The sequence below is a fragment of the Perca flavescens genome, chromosome 19 (genome assembly GCF_004354835.1).
Source record: "Perca flavescens isolate YP-PL-M2 chromosome 19, PFLA_1.0, whole genome shotgun sequence".
Lineage (NCBI taxonomy): Eukaryota > Metazoa > Chordata > Actinopteri > Perciformes > Percidae > Perca > Perca flavescens.
Window position 1 is genome coordinate 19,805,189 of NC_041349.1, and position 19,438 is coordinate 19,824,626.

At 39.6% G+C, this 19,438-nt stretch overlaps 2 protein-coding genes across 2 annotated transcripts in view; both read left to right on the forward strand.

The window, feature by feature from the left end:
- Positions 1-1,873: 1,873 nt before the first annotated feature.
- LOC114545699 (E3 ubiquitin-protein ligase ZFP91) lies at positions 1,874-8,558 on the forward strand. Its single transcript, XM_028564144.1, has 11 exons — positions 1,874-2,581; positions 2,995-3,026; positions 3,129-3,260; positions 3,360-3,396; positions 3,508-3,594; positions 3,711-3,869; positions 4,954-5,004; positions 5,099-5,177; positions 5,412-5,526; positions 5,700-5,799; positions 6,556-8,558. The coding sequence occupies exons 1-11, from the start codon at positions 2,229-2,231 to the stop codon at positions 7,427-7,429; spliced, it is 2,019 nt and encodes a 672-aa protein (XP_028419945.1). The 5' UTR covers positions 1,874-2,228; the 3' UTR covers positions 7,430-8,558.
- A 9,826-nt stretch (positions 8,559-18,384) lies between these two features.
- The window catches only part of LOC114545589 (uncharacterized), a 12,338-nt gene continuing 11,284 nt past the window's right edge, over positions 18,385-19,438 (forward strand). The window contains exon 1 of the mRNA XM_028563971.1: positions 18,385-18,545. Coding sequence (XP_028419772.1) covers positions 18,403-18,545 — 143 coding nt within the window. The 5' untranslated portion in view covers positions 18,385-18,402. The remainder of the gene's footprint in view (positions 18,546-19,438) is intronic.

The following is a 19,438-nucleotide window of genomic DNA, read 5'->3' on the forward strand; positions in this document are numbered from 1 at the left end:
GGAACAGTGTGAAATACCCTATATAATCATTCTATCACCCATTTAAAAGGAAATTGCTTTGCATTGATAAAGTAATCCAAACCACATTTATAAAGGGTAACTTATAACAGTAAGCAATTACATTTCCTAAGACATATACATTCTTAAATGGTTGCTTTTCAGGTGAAAATACACCAATTTTGCAGTAGTTTTGATGTGGATATTAGAATGTATGACTACACCAAGATGTCTGGCTAGGTTTGAGGTCTTTAACTTTGAACACTTACTTTTAAGCATTTTTTGACACAAAAAAGTATTTTATGTTGTATCTTTAATTGGAAGTTTGCCACATACAAGTACTGTTTTGTTCAATAAGGACCTGGCTCAGAGGCACTTCAGCATTGGTATTGCCTTTAAAGTATTATCCCTCTACAGCAGCAGGACGAGAACTTTATAATCTGCAGAAAAAACTGTTCAGATATGTCTACCTGTACACCTGCATTGTGATGTAAATATAATGTAACTTTGAGAGAAATAAATGGCAGACATTGTGATCACTTTGATGAATTGTGCAACTAACTCAAGCAAGATTCAGGTTTGAGCAAACTGATTTTAAACCCATAGGGGAATGAATGGACAATGAAAAACAGGTATGCATGTTCATTGGTGCTCTGAATTATTAAGTCATTGCCTTGTGATTAAATGATGTACCTCTGTATCATGACAATAGCCAACCGTTTATAAGGGGCAGTGTTCAAACTTTTAAAAAATCAACAGTGGTCACACATTTTCGACAAACGGTAATTGAAATGTTTAAATCAGAATACTGGCACAGAACAAGTTACTTTCTGCCTCTTCATAATCTTCAAATCTCAGCGTCACAGTCTGTGCCACACCTAACAATACAACTTTTTTGTCACACGTGCACAGTACTTTATCATTTAATTTACCATGAGAGGGACATGTCACATTGCATACTCATAACAGTCGTGACACAGCCACACCTGGGATAAGACTGTCTACCAGTGACCACATGCTACATTGCACAATATTGGTTTGTATAGGTGCCATATGCCTATAATAAAAGAAGAAAAAAAAGCACAATTATTTGTAGTAGGCTACTTAATTAATTTAGATTGTTTATCAGTGCAATGTAGGAGGCAATAACGCTAAAAGAAGTAATAAAGCTTAGCCAAAGTTCAATCATGAAGACTCCCTTTACTCACTCACTTACTTACTTACTCATTCATTCTCATCTCTCTCTGCCTCTCTCTCTCTCTCTCTCTGACTTCTACTCGGTGAGCGTTCACTCTAATCAACCAGATGTTGCTGCTGTCAAACTTTAAAACCCATTTTCGTCTCTGCCGCTGTCATTTCAGAACGAACAGATGCTTCACCTCACGTCTTCATCATATCAGTGACCAGTCCTGCTCTACATTCCACCATCCATGTCTTTGGCAACTCTCTTCACCACCACCACCAGTGTCTAGACCACAGGGGGATATATCCTGAACTTATCACGGCATCACTCACTACCCCCTAAATATACCACGTTGCGATGGGTTTTAATAGCCAAAGACACTTCAATTCTTTTTACCATGCACTTGAATAAAATGTGATTGTTCACTCTAAATTAGGTCTCTCCTGATTGATATAGTAATATCTAATTAATTTAAATGAGTGCCATATGGAAGGCTATAATAAATCTAAAAGATATTTTTTTTAAAGTAATACTTAATAGTAGTATTTATTCATAAGAACAAAATAACTGAGATAGATTCATATTTTAAGGGCTTACGCACAATTACATAAACCTAAATGCATAAATCCAAGTTATAACTACATTTCCATAACGACCCTTTTCAATCAGTATGGAAGCCCGTGAGTCCAAACATATCATTGTCGCATATCCGCTGCTGCTCTTAAAGGAGACGCATCCTAAACGGGCCTATTCTCGGTTAAAGAAATAAGAGGTTTGCTATAGCTTTAAGAAGTAAATAATGCTGAATGTTAGTAAAATTATATTCATCATACAACGTAACTTTTTTTTATTCATTAATAAGCTAGTTGAATGAAATGCTTGCGTAGTGACTAAATATTTACTCTTGAGCGGGCTAACAAAACTTGGTCCCAACTGGGCCTTTAACGTCAACGTTACGTTTGTCTTAGGCTACGTTTCTGTTCACAACTGACGTTAACTAGCTAATTACAAAGGTCTGTAAGGGTCATAACAGTTAAATAAGAGCAGCATGGACTCAGAAGTAGACGAGGTTTCAGGTACTCGTCCTGGGATTGAGATAACCGGAGACTCAACGGAGGCCACCAAACCATCACCGGACTCGACTGAACCGTCAAGCGGGAGAAGGGGAAGTAAAAGGCTAGTGAAAGCCGCAGTGACCACCCCGGACTCCGGTGACTCTCAGTCCGGTGTTCGTGTTTTGCGAGCCAGGGGAGCTGAAGCTGGCAGGACTAACGTTAATGAGTCCAAGAATGCCACTAATGAGTCCAAGAATGCCACACAATGCAAGCGCAAGCCTACGATTATGCTCCGTGGACGTGGGAGACCTGCGGGATCACGTTCCAAAAACACACCGGCCATGCAGTAAGTGCTTGCACAAACGCTCGTCAACTACTTTGCTGTAACGTTACACTACTGTTGCAACAAGCTTACTAACGTTAACTAACTGCATCACTCACAGAGTGAGTCTAACTTTACTAGTGAGATTGTACTGCAAGGAGGCTTGGGGCTATAATTGTAGGATGTGTGCTATATCACTGGGGTTTCTTAAAGCTATAGCTAGGTTTACTAGATCTTGAAACCAAAACAAATGAGTTGAATGTTTGAATGTAAGTTGGTTGTGTTGTCCTGTCTGTGCTTTTGTTACCCTATTCCTGTTCATTGTCAAAGGGGCAGTAAAGTTAAAGCATACTGTGCATTTTCCAAGGTATATCCTACTACAGGTTAATTTTGATTTGCGCCTGGCTGTCATTTACTGTAGACTTTCTTTCACACAGACCACAGATAAAGAAATCCACTGCCAAAAAAGGTAAAATGCATATACTACTACAAGTCATTTTCACTAGTAGGATTTTTTTTCTTGTAATTTATTACATCTGTCACTAATACCTGGGCACTCTGACTTCCTCAGCATCCAAACACACTCTTGGACCAAAGCTGTCCAAATCTAAAAAAGGCAAAGGGAGACCTCTAACCCAAGCTTCTCACATCCCACCAGCAACAACATGCAAGCCTGAAGCAGAGATGGAGGCTTCATTGTGTGGTAAGACAAAGAGCACTTGCAATATTTTTACTACAACACTACAAACAACAGCAATCATCTAAAACTGAAATTACATTATTCATTATCTCTGTTTTTCAGAAGAGGAAACGGGTTCTTTCAAAGGAAGCAATGACGGGTGAGTGGTGTACAACTTATTGAATGAGCCTCAGAGAAAATTTTGAAATTCATGTATTAATTGCTGATGTAAATTTAATTGTGGCCAGTGTGGTGTTGATGTACATATTAGTGTTGCAGATCCGGATGCAGCTGTTGACGAGGATCCCTTATTCAGAGATGACCCAAGTGACCTCATCTATAACCCTGAGACTAAGACGTATGCTGAGCTCACTGCCTTTCCATAATGAGTATTATTAATGAAAACTTCCAACATGATGAATGTTAAAATGTTAGTTTCAATAGTAAATTAAACTTTATCTCTTAACTCCTTAGGGAAAGATCAAGGCGCTATACAACGTTAAAACAAAAGGAAGTCAAGAAGGAGGAGTCAGAAAATGAGGAGGAAGCAGATGACATTAAAAAGGAAGAATCAACAGAGATTGTTGTGCAGAGTGAAGTTGGAGTGGGCAGTAACACAGAGCCACCCAGGAAGTAAGCAAAACATGGGTTCATGATTAGTTAAAGGATTGCACAGGACTGATGGCTGATCACACTGACAATAGATATAGACATAGTGAATTTCATGTGTCAGTGGTACCTGAAGCTACACACCCTCACCAATGGTGTTCGGTCTGACAGCCTGCTTACTGACAAAAGGTTTGCTTAGTGCACCATAAAGGAAGTGAACAATATAAATATGGTCATATTTTTCCTATGATATAAAATAACTGAATAATTTAACATTGGTAATCTTTTTTTATTATTGTATAGTTAGACCAAACTTATCCGGGGCCAACATTAAAGCCCAGAACACATTTTTTCTGACTAAATTGACTTCTTGGATTTGGAAAATGAACACATGAAGTCAAGTAACTAGAGCTCGGCAATATGGAGAAAATCAAATCTCACAAATTTCTTACCAAATACCTCAATATTGATATTGCGGCGATATTGTAGAGTTGACAATTGGTGCTTTCACAAAATTTTTAATAAATTATCGTCAGTAACATGGACAAATGTATCACTTTAATGTGATGTAGACTTTAAAACCAGGAAAAGACAACACGTGTCATAATGGCATATCAAAAATCTAAGATGATATATTGCCCAGCCCTACAATTGACGCACAAAATTACAACCCTGCCTAGATAAGGAGTTAAAAACAACCTTTTGTAGTTGTCGTCAAGTTGTCCTTATACCAGCACACAGTACAGCTCATTCACAATGTTAAAAATATGCTGTACTGCTCACAGAGCTGTATAGTAGTGAAGTAACTACTTCACTACTCTACTTAAAGGAACACGCCGACTTATTGGGAATTATTCACCGTAACCCCCAGAGTTAGACAAGTCGATACATACCCCTTCTCATCTCCGTGCGTGCTGTAAGGCTGTCTGACGGCTCCAGCATTAGCTTAGCCCAGCACAGATCCTAATCCTAATTCAATTAAAATCAAATTGTGCCGTACCAAGGGATGAAGATTCCCGCCTGTAACAGCCAATTAAAAGTTTGGGAAGAAGGATTAAAGTATTTGTCGACATTTCAAATTTAGTTTTGCAATCTGTTTTCATTTTAGGAGAGGTAGACAACAAAAAGATGACAAAGTCCCTCGGCTGCCAAAACAAAGGTAACAGTCTTAGTTGTATTATGCACTGTAGATGACTAGTACTATTTGCATACAGTATGATTATTATACAGTTTCCCTTTTTCTGTCTTCATAGGAAAAAGCCCCCAGTGCAGTACGTCCGCTGTGAAATCGAGGGCTGCGGTACTGTATTGGCCCATCCACGCTACCTACAGGTTTGCCATCCTGTCAGCTGTAACCATGACAGCCCCAAATATTTTAAAAGGCACTGTCTTAAATTTGGCACTGTACGATAGCAACAATATTAGCTTTGCCTTAGAAACTAAATTGGTACAGTGCATTTTTACATACTGTTTTAGATCTGTGAAGTTACCTTAAGGTGCAGAACATCAGAGGTTGGGTGTGTTTACTGTAATATTCACTTATTTTCTCTCCTTTCTTTATTTCAGCACCATATCAAATACCAGCACTTGCTTAAAAAGAAGTATGTGTGTGATCACCCCTCCTGTGGGCGCTTGTTTCGTCTGCAGAAGCAACTGTTGCGCCATGCTAAACATCATACAGGTGACCGATGTTTTTTACACCGTGTTAAGACTGGCACCATACCTAATGTTTGATTATGAAGCTAATTATATAATTTCTGAGATGCTTGAAAGGCCAAGGCAAAAAAAATCAAAACCTTTCATTTTCTTTGCCTATCCTGTGTTTGTTTACTCTGCTTGTCATTTGTCTTTCAGATCAAAGAGACTACATCTGTGAGTTTTGTGCTCGTGCCTTCAAGAGCTCTCATAACCTGGCTGTGCACAGGATGATTCACACAGGAGAGAAGCCAATACAGTGAGTAGCCACAACACTTTGCCGTATCATGTCACAATGTGTGCTGGGAACAAGGAAGAACTTATTATGTAATAGGGCTGACTTGTGTCCATTATTACAAGGTTCAGTCTTATTTATGTAGAAAGTATCCCTTTAAAATAACCCCATAAGACATACATTCTTACTTTAATGTTAACTACAAACATTCTTAGTGTTTAGTTTTTATCTTTGTTTTTTATAAAAGACTAAATACAAAAAAATTGTTTCCTTGTTAGTTCTTGTAAGCGATTCCTGTCACTTCCCTATGTATCCCAGCTAAGTAGAGCTCAGTTACTTGAATCCTTTACAGTTCACAGAATTAACAATATAATACATACAGTTTATACTGTAAAATAGTATATCTGGGTTTGAATTAAGAAATGGATTATAAACCATGTTTATAAACAACTTTCTTAATTGTACCCTTTGAGTCTGCATCATCCTAAGTGAAATGATTAGTATGTTCATTATTTTATTTCATATAATTCTATTTTGATAGCAGTTTTTTGTCATTTCAGTATGTGATGCAATATTGGTGAAGTACAGTTTTGAAGTACTTGTACTTCCCTTGAGTGTTTGTTTGTTATACTTTTAACCTATTTTTTAACTTCTTAAGTTCTACCACTGCTCCTGAGTAAATTGTAGTAAAAGTGAAAGTAAAGCGTCACAGATGAAACTCAAACGTCAAGTCAGTTCATACTAGACTATAACCTGGTCTTTGTCTCCGCCCTGTGGCAGGTGTGAGATCTGTGGCTTTACCTGCCGTCAGAAGGCCTCCTTAAACTGGCACATGAAGAAGCATGATGCAGAAGCATCTTACCAGTTCTCTTGCTCCATTTGTAGCAAAAAGTTTGAGAAAAAGGACTCCGTCGTTGCCCACAAGGCCAAGAGCCACCCTGAGGTGCTCATAGCTGAAGCCCTAGCAGCTAATGGGGGCTCAGTAATAAGCAGTCCCATCCCAATCCCAGAAACTGTCCCAGTACTCACCCCAACCCCAGAGACTGTCCCAGTGCTCACCCAGTCCGACCGAACCTCTGTCAGCCAGGGGAACCATGAAGTGGTGAATAGTACACTCACTCCACTGCAGCAGGTGGTGCTCCCGCTCGCTCCACAGACTCCGTTAGATGTATCTCAGGGCCAGTTCCTCCAGCTGCCCACGCAACATGTGGTGCAGGTGGCACCTCAGCAGCAAGTCCCTACCTTGCTGCACCTCACCACTGCTTCTCCTGCTCACCTCTCCAGCATCAGCCATCCTCAGCTCATCCACCTCTCCACCGTTCCTACCAGCACTGTTGCATCCATGACCCTTGCTGACCCACAGAGCACCCTCCTTACCTTAAGCTCCGTCAGCACACTGGCCCCCACAGCCTCCTTGGCTTCCCAGCAGGCTCTACAGTGGAGCAGGGAGACTCATGAGGATACACAGCTACCTGGGGAGGGGGAGCTGTGGGACAGGGTGGTGGTGGGTGGCGATCATCAGGATGTAGAGGAAATGATGTGGGAGGGAAACGAACAGAGGAGGAAGGAAGATGAGGGAATTGTATGGGAAAGAGAAGGAGGAAGACAGATTATTTTACAGTGTGCCGAAGTTCATGAAGATAGTTTAATCTAGCTAGAAGGCCATAAAATGATCTGAACAGAAACGTTATGCACAGTAATGTTTTTATTTAAGAAAGGAACAAAAGACTTGAAGGACCTGTCAAAATTTTAAAAGCTGACATTTCAAAAATTAAAGACTTTATCTCCATGGAGTGTAACACAGTAGTCATATCAAGTACATAGCTACAAGGAGCAACTTATATCAGGGAGTATGATTTATAATATTATAGATCACATACACTTCTTTTTCCACTTATTGAATATTTTGAAACCTTTTGGTTTTGTCACCCTTGTGTTTGAATGTATGTGTATGTTAAAACGTTTTTTTTTTTAAAGACTGCAAGAAGATTGCACATATTGTACAAGAAAGTTATAAATTACATTTATATCCCTCATTTCCACATGTGAATGTATGGTGATATTGACATAATTGGGTCAACTCTAGTAGTTACTTTAAAGTTACAAAACAAATTAACTGTGAGCAACAACTACAACCAAATGAGGTTATTGGTGTAAAATAATATTTGTTGTGAGATTACAATAAAATATAAAAAAAATGTAATAAAATTTTTAGTCTGGACCTTTTAGACTATTCTATTTTGAAGAATAAAAAATAACACAAAATCAATATTAGGACGTTTTTGAAATCCTTTGAGAAATGCGAGATCTTGTGTAACTTTCACAGTAGACATTTTGAATTGTCATAGTAGGAAAAGCATATATGTTACTATATTAACAATGACTCTGTTCTATTCAAGTGTCCCGGTAAGTCATGACAGTGTGACAGTAAGCCTGCATGCTATGCAACATGTTAAAATGTCTTGTGAAAAAAAGCACATTACCTCATTCATTTTTTGAAGAAAAGATTTAAATTGCCTTCTGTGTTTGATTGTATTCACTTTCCAGGACCTGAGTAGTGTCACTTCCCTTCCAAATTGTACTGAACCATCTGATTTAATTTGTTACAGACATGACTATGCAGGCAGCAGTAATATGATGGAAATAGTTTTTGTCAGCAATTTTCTTTTCAATCAATATTAGATACTAAACACTGCCACTATTACTGAACACTCGGAATCCTATCATCTTAATTTATCAGAAAATGTGTTCAGAATAACTATAATAAACAGATTGTGTTCTAAGGTTTTTGTTTATTGTTCTTGACACATCATTTAAACATGGTGATACAATTCTAGTTGATTTATGTATCAGGGACATAACACACGTAACATCAATATGATGTAAATTTTCCAGCTTTAGCCATAGGACAACATTTTATCAGCAATCCGTGGACAGGTTGATGTCAACAACACGAACAAGACAAACAGCCTTGGCCAGCAGGGGGCGACTCCACTGGTTGCAGAAAGAAGTCAGATAGTACAGAAGTCTCATAGATATACAGTATGTCAGTACAATATATCTATGCAGAAGTCTAAGAGAAAATGGTTTTGCTTCTGGGACAGCTCCGTTGCTGCAGGAGATTTCGCCGGATTTCAGTCTTTTCGGCCGGATGTCCAGTACCTTCCGCTTTCTTTGTGTTGGAATTTCAAACTCTGGTCGATTTATGAGGACTAATGGATAACTGCTCTTCAGATCTCTGCAGGATAAATCCAGTGCCTTTACAAAACAAAACATCCACACACAAAATAACCATAAAAAAAAAAAATCCATTGAAAAGGCTTTAATTTTTACAGTATATTTAGTTTTGTGGAAATTTTATTTTGCTATTACATTAATTAAGTACATGTTTGGTCATTTTTATCAACATGATAAAAAATAAACAATGCCTTGTAATGTTATAAACCAAGTGACACATTTTCTAAACAAGTCTTAGAGTCAGAGACGATCAGTTATGAATCTTGTAATAAGGAAAAAGTGGACAATGCAAACGTGTGTAGTTTCTGATCTCTATACAGATCCGTGTACATTGTTTTTTAATGAAAATATTTAGTCAGAAAATATTGTGTATGGTGATTTTCAACATTAGCTTACTGAAATAAAACAGAGTTTACATTATTTGTAGAAGGATGGGTGGGCCACATGGTGACGTTTTTTTGGGGGGAGAAAAAGGAAAAAAGACCCTCCTGTGCGTCCGCCTAAAAACGCCCCTGTGTCTTGCGGAACCAATTAAATCCCCTCTAGTTGCGTGCATGCCAACATGAACACCGACATAAACACGCTTCATTGGCACTCGCGGTGACGATCTCCGGTCCCTGTACAAACCGCTAAAGTATCCAAAAAGCATTCCGCGTGTTAAACGTTGTTTCGGTGCCAACATTTACGACGTTGGCTGGGGGCTTGGCTCTCTGCTCGGTCCTCATCCAGCTCGCTGCTAACCCACCAAACGTTAAACAGGGCTGGAGTGCAAATGGCAGAGCAGGAGGAGCAGCAACAGCAGATAACCGCGCTGGACACGCCGGTGCCCGACCCGTCGCAGACGGAGAGAGCAGTGGCCCTTGCCCGGCTACTGCACTACGAATGTACTCGTCTGCTCCAGCTATACGTGAGTTATCACTTTACACAGTCGTTATGCTTACCTCATACGTGTCAGTCGGTGTGAAACACTCCCCTTACCGTTACTTGTGGCTTGCTTTAATGTGAGCATGTTTTGTTATTGTACGCAGGCAGCTAGCTACCTGTCGCATTTGAGTTATATGTTTTACTTTTACTGTACAGTATACACGTTAACATTCACCAGTATGCACTTGTGTGTTTTTGAAAGAGATTATGTGTTGCAGTGTAATCATACTAAAAGACCCCACCCCCCCTCACCCCATCTCCATTTTTCCTGGGGTGCCTAATGGATAGAGTGCATTGGATTGCTTTTCCTGCTGTCATGCTTCTGTGCCTCATCTTCCTTTGAGACACCTTTTAATTGATCAATATGGCTGTCACTTAGTGTTCAATTTGTAAGCTAAAATAAAATGAAAGGCACAAGTGCAAGGCCAAGAAGCACCTTGTATCTGCTTTGCACTCGGCATCAAGTGGATACAAATCTCTTTTCCTTGCCCTTTTTAGAAAGAGAAGGAGACATTCTTGGCGGACCACACCCCTGACGGAGGACGTATCGTGTCCCTGTCCCCAGACTCGGAGGAGCCTAGCACGGAGCAGCAGGTGCAGTTGCTGCATTCAGCTCTGCGGCAGTGCCTGGGGCTGATCCACTGTGTCATCCTGAAGGAAGAGGAGGAATGGGGTGAGCTGGAGGGCGACTATGAGACCATGAGGAAGAACGTCCAACTCCGGCTGGAGCACTTGCTCCATAGCACCAAAGGTCTGGTGGAGACCGAGAACACGACTCTAGAAGTTACCCCAGACCACCGGTGTAATGAGGTGCAGTATTTGTTACAGAAAGGAAAAACATTGCTACGAATCCAAAGTTTATCTGACAAAGGGCATTTTTCTTCAACTCCTAGGCTTTCTCCAAGGATCTAAATCTGATGTAAAGGTTTCGTATGTGAACAGCCAACTCAGACTTTGTGCATTATACATGTTTACATTTTTCAAATTTTACTAGCAAAAATGCCCCTATGATGCTATCATTCAAGTGGCCAAGCGACCCTGCTTTTCTCCATGAAATTCAGTTTTGTCTCCCACATGAGTCACGTATATGCATTTATTATAATATCATGTAGAATTAGCTCATCTACATCGAATCTGTTAGACATTCAGCACAAAAGGGATCCACAAAGTAGGGTATTTCCAAGCCTCTTTTATGCCCTCTATTATGTCTTAATAACACAACAATTAAATGGGAAAACTTAAAGGTCCCATGGCATGAAAGGTTTTTTAACATTAATATGCTTTCCCCCAGCCTGTCTATGGTCCCCCAGTGGCTAGAAATGGCGATAGGTGTAAACCGAGCCCTGGGTATCCTGCTCTGCCTTTGAGAAAATGAAAGCTCAGATGGACCGATCTGGAATGTTGCTCCTTATGAGCTCATAAAGAGCAAGGTTACCTCCCCTTTCTCTGCTTTGCCCGCCCAGAGAATTTGGCCCACCCATGAGAGAGAGACATCATGGCTTTCAAACGAGCAAAGTGGCAGTTGGTCAAGGTCACACCCCCACCCTCCACTTTGCCCCCCACCCTCTCTCCTCCTTAATAGGCTCATTCGAGATGAACTGCGCCTCGCCTGTAAAGTAGACGAGAGCAGGCGGTAGCAGCGGGGGGCGGTGACAAAAGTCCGCTCTCAAGTCGGACAGTTTTCAGCTGATTCCAGCAGCCTTCAGGCTCAATAGGAAGTGACGCAAACACTGTGGTCCGATTCCGATTTAATAAAATGTTATCAAACCCATATATCAGCTCCTACACAGTCTCCAGTTGATTTTATTATGACAGAGTAGCTGTCAAAATTCTCTACATGTGATCTGTTGCTGATTTTAATTACCAACAGTGTACATGATCCGTAATCTGAACAGATTTAGTCTCTCTGACTTCTAAACGTAACTATCAGCCTCACAACAGGTGTTCTGTACAGAATAAGCCTTTAAATCAGACAAATCGCAGTTAAAATCCCTCCGATTCAAAATCAATAAAAAAGTGTATATAAAACTTCATCATGTTGAGTTGATTCTGAACCAATCAGCTGTTCGATCAGCTGAGAGGCCGGCGTTTCCCAGCATGCAGTGGGTCCACCTGCGTCCGCCTTGCTCTTGCAGTTGGTGAAAAGCAACTGCGCTACCTGCGTCTCAGAACTGCGGCCGCCTTGGTCTCGTGAGATTATCGTTGCCCACATGTGCATGATGTCAGAGCAAGTCGGGATCAAGTCTGACACAAATCTAACCGGCATGCATTGGGCGGCGATCGCCGGTGATCGATTCTGCGCAGATCTGGCTCATCTCAAACGAGCCTAATAGCTACAGACAGAAATGGCACATCCTAAGGAAAGCTCATTGTTGGACTGGCTCTAGTGGCTGTAATCCAGCACTAAGGCTGAATTTTGGGAAAAATACTTCAGATACAGTATTAGGGGACCACTAAGGCCGATATAAAGGCATCCAAAGAGCACCATGTCATGGGACCTTTTAAAGCTTTAGCAAGGGTGTGAGTAAACCCTGTATTATATGAATAATACCTTTATGTGAATTTGACTAATGCTGGGAACAAAGATTTCAATCATTAACTTAATTGCTTACATATCCATGAAAATATTTTGATTGAGTTTAAAGCTCCACCAATCAATATTTTTATATTTACATGGATGTACAATTAATTATCATCCAACTCTGCAATTCCTCATAGCATTGTTTTGGTTTTCAGACCAGCAACTTTACTATTCTGTTCTCTCTCATAGTGTTGTTTTTAGCCACAGCAGCCAGCTGCTTTTAGTGAAAAAGCCATTGTACACTACCTGCTGAGCAACAAACAGCAGACAGACAAAGTTAGCAACTAGCTGGTTTACATTGTGGAGAATTTAGCAGCTAAAGAGATATATTTCACTCAGGAGTTGGAGGAGACCAAATTGGATCTAAAAGGAACGTTAATAATATTGTGTTTCATGAACAGATTAACATAAATACAACTACAAATTAATAATAATGTTGCTCAAACATCAGTTATTTGCTTTTGTGAACATATTTATCTAGAAATGGCCAAATAGTCTCTTGATTTCATATTTCCTTCCTTCCTACTTCAGCCTACCCATCCACCAAACAGCAGCTTGTCTTTTTCTATTGTACTGTATCTAGGTATAATGAAAGGCAGTGGATGTTAACTTGCTCTCTTCTGTGTAGGAAACCGATGGCGCTGGGGGAGTTTTCGGGCTCAAGATGTGGACCTATCGAGTGCTGTTGGAGCTAGTCCATTGGGCTGACCATGCTGCGCAGACCCTCCATGTCTTACACACAGAGAGGGAAGAAACCGAAGAGATCTAATTTTTTTTTTTTTTTTTTTTTTTTTTCAATCCAACAATATGTATGAATGAACTCACTCAACACTAACAGCCAGCTTTCCATTTTATGTATTTCAAATTGAATATTAAGCTGTGTGGAATATACTCTGTGAACACTAGAGGTTAAAAATGTGCTGCTTAACTAAAATCACACCTAAGCTCCTTTAACAAAGCCCTGTAGACAGCTTTTCCCAGACGTTGGTATTTCCACAGCAAGTGCTAAAATGACCTCTAGTTTGCTACAGTTGCTATTTCCTTTGACAAATAATTGAGTGCAGACTTTCGACTGTATAACGATTGGTTTGTTTAGTGAAGTGGCAGACTTGGACTGTTTCAAAATGTTTTTTTTTTATAAATTGTGTTTAAATTTATTTAAGTGGATTTAGCTTTTGATGACTACTTTTTTTCTGTTGTTAATAACACTCTACTCACTGCTAGAATGTAGCCAAAAATACATGACTGATAAACTGTGACTGATGTGCAGCTGAATCTGTAGACATTTGCTTTTTTAATAGGTCACTTAGCTTTTAATGTACCACCTTACTAACATATCTTATCAAGATATTTCCATATTAAATGTCATGTTGTTGTGTATACTGTAGACCGAATGCTTGTATTGTTTATGGTTTAGCAAATCTGTGATGATCAATTGTCATCTTTGCTGCTCTGGCCACCAAGTTCTCTCCTGATGTTATACTTGAATATGCTGCTACACTATATATATATATATATATATATATATATATATATATATATATAGAGAGAGATATAGTGGTTCTCAAATCTTTTCTGTCAAGCCCTTATTTAGAAGGTAAAAACATGTTTGAGAACTACTGTTTTAGACGAATAGTTTACGGTAGGATTGTACTGTCTGTAGCCAAAAGTATCAAACACTGCACCACAACAACTTCACTGTAGTGTTCAATGCCTGACGCAGTATAGACTCGCTGAGGGAATGAGCTGTGACTTCCAGACTTGTTGGTATGGTGGATTTCTTAATGGCATGCTTTTTTTTGTTTTTATCTCTGATGATTAACTGGATGTGCATTGAAGATTAAAACTTAGATTGTTCACCTTAGTGCCACTGTCTTGTTTTTTTTTTTTTTTTTTACACCCACTGCTGTGTGTGTGTGTAAGAACGACTTGACCTGACATATACTTAGACTGTTTTTTTCCTATAGACCTTCAACAACTAATGATAAAGGTATCTTCAGCAAAGCCATCTACCTGTCTCTTAGACCCCATCCCAACGAGGCTACTCAAAGAAGCATTACCCGTGGTTAACACCTCTCTACTAGATATGATCAATATGTCTCTATTAACAGGTCATGTACCGCAGTCATTTAAAGTAGCTGTGATAAAACCTCTTCTGAAAAAACCCACCCTCGATCCTGAGGTCTTAGCAAACTATAGACCTATATCTAACCTTCCCTTTCTCTCCAAGATCCTTGAGAAAGTAGTTGCTAATCAGTTATGTGATTTTTCTCCATAGCAACAGCTTATTTGAAGACTTTCAATCAGGATTTAGAAAGAATCATAGCACAGAGACGGCACTGGTGAAAATTACTAACAACGTTCTAACTGCTGCAGACAAAGAACTTGTCTCCATACTTGTTTTATTAGATCTTAGTGCTGCTTTTGACACTATTGACCATACAATCCTGTTACAGAGATTAGAACACTTAGTCGGAATTAAAGGAATTGCACTAAGCTGGTTTATTAACAAATTGAGATCGATCAGAGAAATAAATCGATCTCAATTTGTTAATGTTAATGATAAATCCTCCAAGTACGCGAAAGTTAAACATGGCGTTCCACAAGGCTCAGTGCTTGGACCAATTTTATTCTCCTTATATATGCTTCCTCTTGGTAATATCATTAGGAAACACTCAATTAACTATCACTGCTATGCGGACGACACCCAATTATACTTATCAATTAAACCAGACGAAACAAGTCAGTTAGCTAAACTTCAAGCATGTATTAAAGATATAAAATCCTGGATGACCTATAATTTTCTGATGTTAAACTGTAACAAAACTGAAGTTATTGTGCTGGGCCCTAAACACCTCCGAACTTCATTATCTAAAGATATAGCTACTCTGGATGGTGTTGTCCTGGCCTCCAGCACTACTGTCAGAAATCTAGGAGTTAGTTTTGATCAGGATATATCCTTTAACGCCCATCTAAAACAATCATCGAGAACAGCCTTTTTTCATCTTCGTAACATTGCCAAAATTAGGAATATCCTGTCTCAAAACAATGCTGAAAAACTAGTCCATGCATTCGTTACTTCCAGGCTGGACTATTGTAATTCCCTATTGTTAGGTTGCTCAAATAAGTCCCTTAAGACTTTCCAGCTGATCCAGAATGCTGCAGCACGTGTTCTGACGAGAACTAAGAAAAGAGATCATATTTCTCCTGTTTTAGCTACTCTGCATTGGCTTCCTGTGAAATTCAGGATTGACTTTAAAATCCTTCTCTTGACCTACAAAGCCCTAAATGGTCAAGCACCATCCTATCTAGAACAGCTCTTAGTACCTTATTGTCCCACTAGAGCACTGCGCTCCCAGAATGCAGAGTTACTGGTGGTTCCTAGAGTCTCCAAAAGTAGAATGGGAGCAAGAGCCTTCAGCTACCAGGCTCCTTTCCTGTGGAACCAGCTCCCAGTCTGGGTTAGGGGGGCAGACACCATCACCTCATTTAGGAATAAACTGAAAACTCTCCTCTTTGATAAAGCTTATAGTTAAGAAGTGAGGAGTTGCAGCGTCCGCCTAACCCGGCCCACCTGCTTCTCTTCGTAGTCATCAGATTTATTGATCATATAATCAATAATATAGTGTGAGTAAAGGGAGGCAGGCCAGTACAGCCTCTCATCAATGTTTTCATTCGTTTCCTTTTATATGCATCCTGTCCCAGAACTGCTTGTTACTAACCTAGCTCTGGGGAGTTTACTTCCCGGAGTCCTTATGTTTCTTCTTCAAATGCCCAGCCGCGTCCTACTGCGTCTGCTGCACCCACCCATGCTCTGAAGCGCCACGTTTCATCCCGCAACGTCCTGCTGTGACATGAACTACAACGACTACCTTCAAAGTCACTGTTCCACTATCTTTAATGCGACTATTATCGCCATCACTCACACCCCAACCGGCCCCGTCAGACACCGCCTACCAAGAGTCTGGGTCTGCCGAGGTTTCTTCCTAAAAGGGAGTTTTTCCTTGCCACTGTCGCAATAGCCACTGCTAATGCTTGCTCTTGAGGGAATTACTGTAATTGTTGGGGCTTTGTAAATTATAGAGTGTGGTCTAGACCTACTCTATCTGTAAAGTGTCTCGAGATAACTCTGTTATGATTTGATACTATAAATAAAATTGAATTGAATTGAATTGAATTGAATTGAATTGAATTGTGTGTGTGTGTGTGTGTGTGTGTGAATTTATTTCAGACGTCCCTAATTATCTAATGACTTCCTAGACGTTTTTGGAAAGAGCTATATAATGTAGTATATATTACAAGGTTGAACTGGTAAACTCCCAATTAGGTAATTCTATTTAATGGTTAGCATAGGCTAGAGAGTCTTTTAGTCGTGCATGCAAATATTCAAAAATATATGAAGAATAGTTTCTATAATAAATTAATAATTTCTTGGGTTTAAATTGAACAGTCATTTTAAGGAAATGTCTGTTCCCTATAATTAGAACCTAATTAAATAGGTATTTCTAGGAAACTTACAAGGACATTATTAGGAAATTACAGACAAAAATAAAGCGTTGACCAATTTTTTTATTCTTCTGACGTTATTGAAACCTTATGTAGAAAAGTATTGAAGTGGTAATTCTTCCTTTTGTCACAAACTTGGCTTGCACATTTGATGAAGGTGACAGAATATATAGAAATTACCATAAATCATAGTTATTACTCCAAATAAGGAACTATTTAATTTTTTATAAATTACATGGGCTCATTTTGTTTCCCAAATTTCCCTATCAGACATACATTTATTTGTTGTGCTGCAAAAACTACTGTCAACACCAATCACAGATATAGAACATTTAATTATACATTCAACCATGTTTTACACAGTGGTGAAAAGTAACTAAGTGCATTTACTCATGTGTTTTGAGGCACTTGTACTTTAGTATTGCCATTGTGTGTTACTTTATATTTGTACTCTAGTCCACCACATGTCATAGGTAGGCTAGTTTTTTTCTTTTTACTCCACCACATTTAATTGACAGCTTCAATATCTACTTTTCAGATAAAGACTTTGCAAAAAAAACATATACCTTTATGGAATTCAACACCCAGACCACAATAGGTTGGGAGGCACTAGACTAAAACCACTTAGCTGCAGTGGTGTAGTTTATGTGATACGTATACCCATACGTATACCCACTAAGAATGCTCCAGTATTTATATATATACCCACTTAAAAATACCCAATAATACGCTATAACATACTTTCCATTATATTTTTGATATATTTTGAATTGTCATCTGTGCTTTTCTTCTTCACATTGGCTAAATAAAGGTAATTCCACCTTAAATTGGTGCATTAAAGTGTCTCCGAATACAGGAAATGAAGTCATTGATGTTCAAAACTTTCCTTGGGGAGGACGCCCAGACCCCCCACTATGATATGATATATGACATTTCTTTTTTTGCAAAATATGTATTTTACTCTTGATGCTTCAAGTACATTTTCTTGATAATACTTGTACTTTTACTTCAGTACGATATAGAATGCAGGACATTTATTTGTGATGAAGAAATAATTATGAAACATACTTCTGAAACATGTCAGATTAAAATCATGTTTATAAGCAATTCTCATGAAATTAAGAAAAGTTATTAACTATCAAGCTGGTAAAGCAGTGTTCAGCTGTGAAAGAGGACCCCCACCCCCAAACAGAACATCAGGGTATCGATTTGACTGCACTTCCACGTGAATGCATGAAAGATAACACACCATATTGAATAGATACAATACTGTATCAATCAGTGCATCCGCTAAATTTGAATCTTGAGGTTGTAGGTCTATTTTCTTCAGAGGAGGATGCACCCCATTTTACCATTAGAACCCCAAGGATGTTGTGCACATGCGCGTTGTGCAATCTACCGGAGCGCGAGAGGTAGGGAAGGAAGTCCTAATGGCGGAGAATGTACGGTCGCCTTTTGACTACCGGGAGCCACCGACCCTCGACAGCGACGGGGATGGGAGCAAACCGCCACCGCCACGGGGGTGAGTGAGGACAGCCGACCTCCGGTTTGTCCCCGCGCGGGGTTGTTTTCACCGGGGTTTTGTGAGCAAAATGCAAGAGCCTAAGACGCACGCGCAGCGAGCGTGCACATTTGTTTAGTTAACGTTCGAAGCCTTTATTCGCGTGCATGATTTCAGCGTTATAATGCAGAAAACGCAGCAGGGGAATTGATTTTTTTCTTTGATTTTTGGTTGCGGCTGTTGTGTACTGTGAGGTTGTGTCTTCCCCTACCCGCCTGAGCTTGTATTTAATCGCCAGCCTTTTATTTTTGATGTTTTGTCGGGACACAAGTCTCAACGTTAGCTGCTGGGAGCTAACAGGCTAGCTTTGGTTTAGCATAATGTAACGTTAAGCATGGACCCAGCAGGAATCATCGGCATTGTATCTAGCTGGCCAGTGACCTGCTCTCTTGTCGATAACCCCTGTCGTGTCAGGTTTTTTAGACTGCAGATCCCGGAACATAATATCCAACAAACCACCGTCACGTCAGTGTTATTATGCTCTTAACACTGCTTGACTCATCGTGGCCAGTTTTGCTTTGAGTAACAAAGTTGCTGACCATGACTAAAACCCATAAAAAAAAACTGTTGACAGTCACCAGGCTCAATGAATTAGGGACGCCTTGTTGTGCTAATCAGTTCTCTGTTAATGCATTTACAGTCTGACGTGATTGGACAGAGGGGTGGGGCCATTTCCAATATTTAGAAACAAAATTATTATGATAACTAAGATAGCTAAAATCAGCTGTCACACTAGCTGCCTGTTTACAGTAGATGTGTGTTTCTTAATCATGGTCATTGATCACCACATCAAACCAGGGACTGATTTACACCTGGATTGCCAAGTAAACCTGCTAGAAACAAGCAAGCACCAC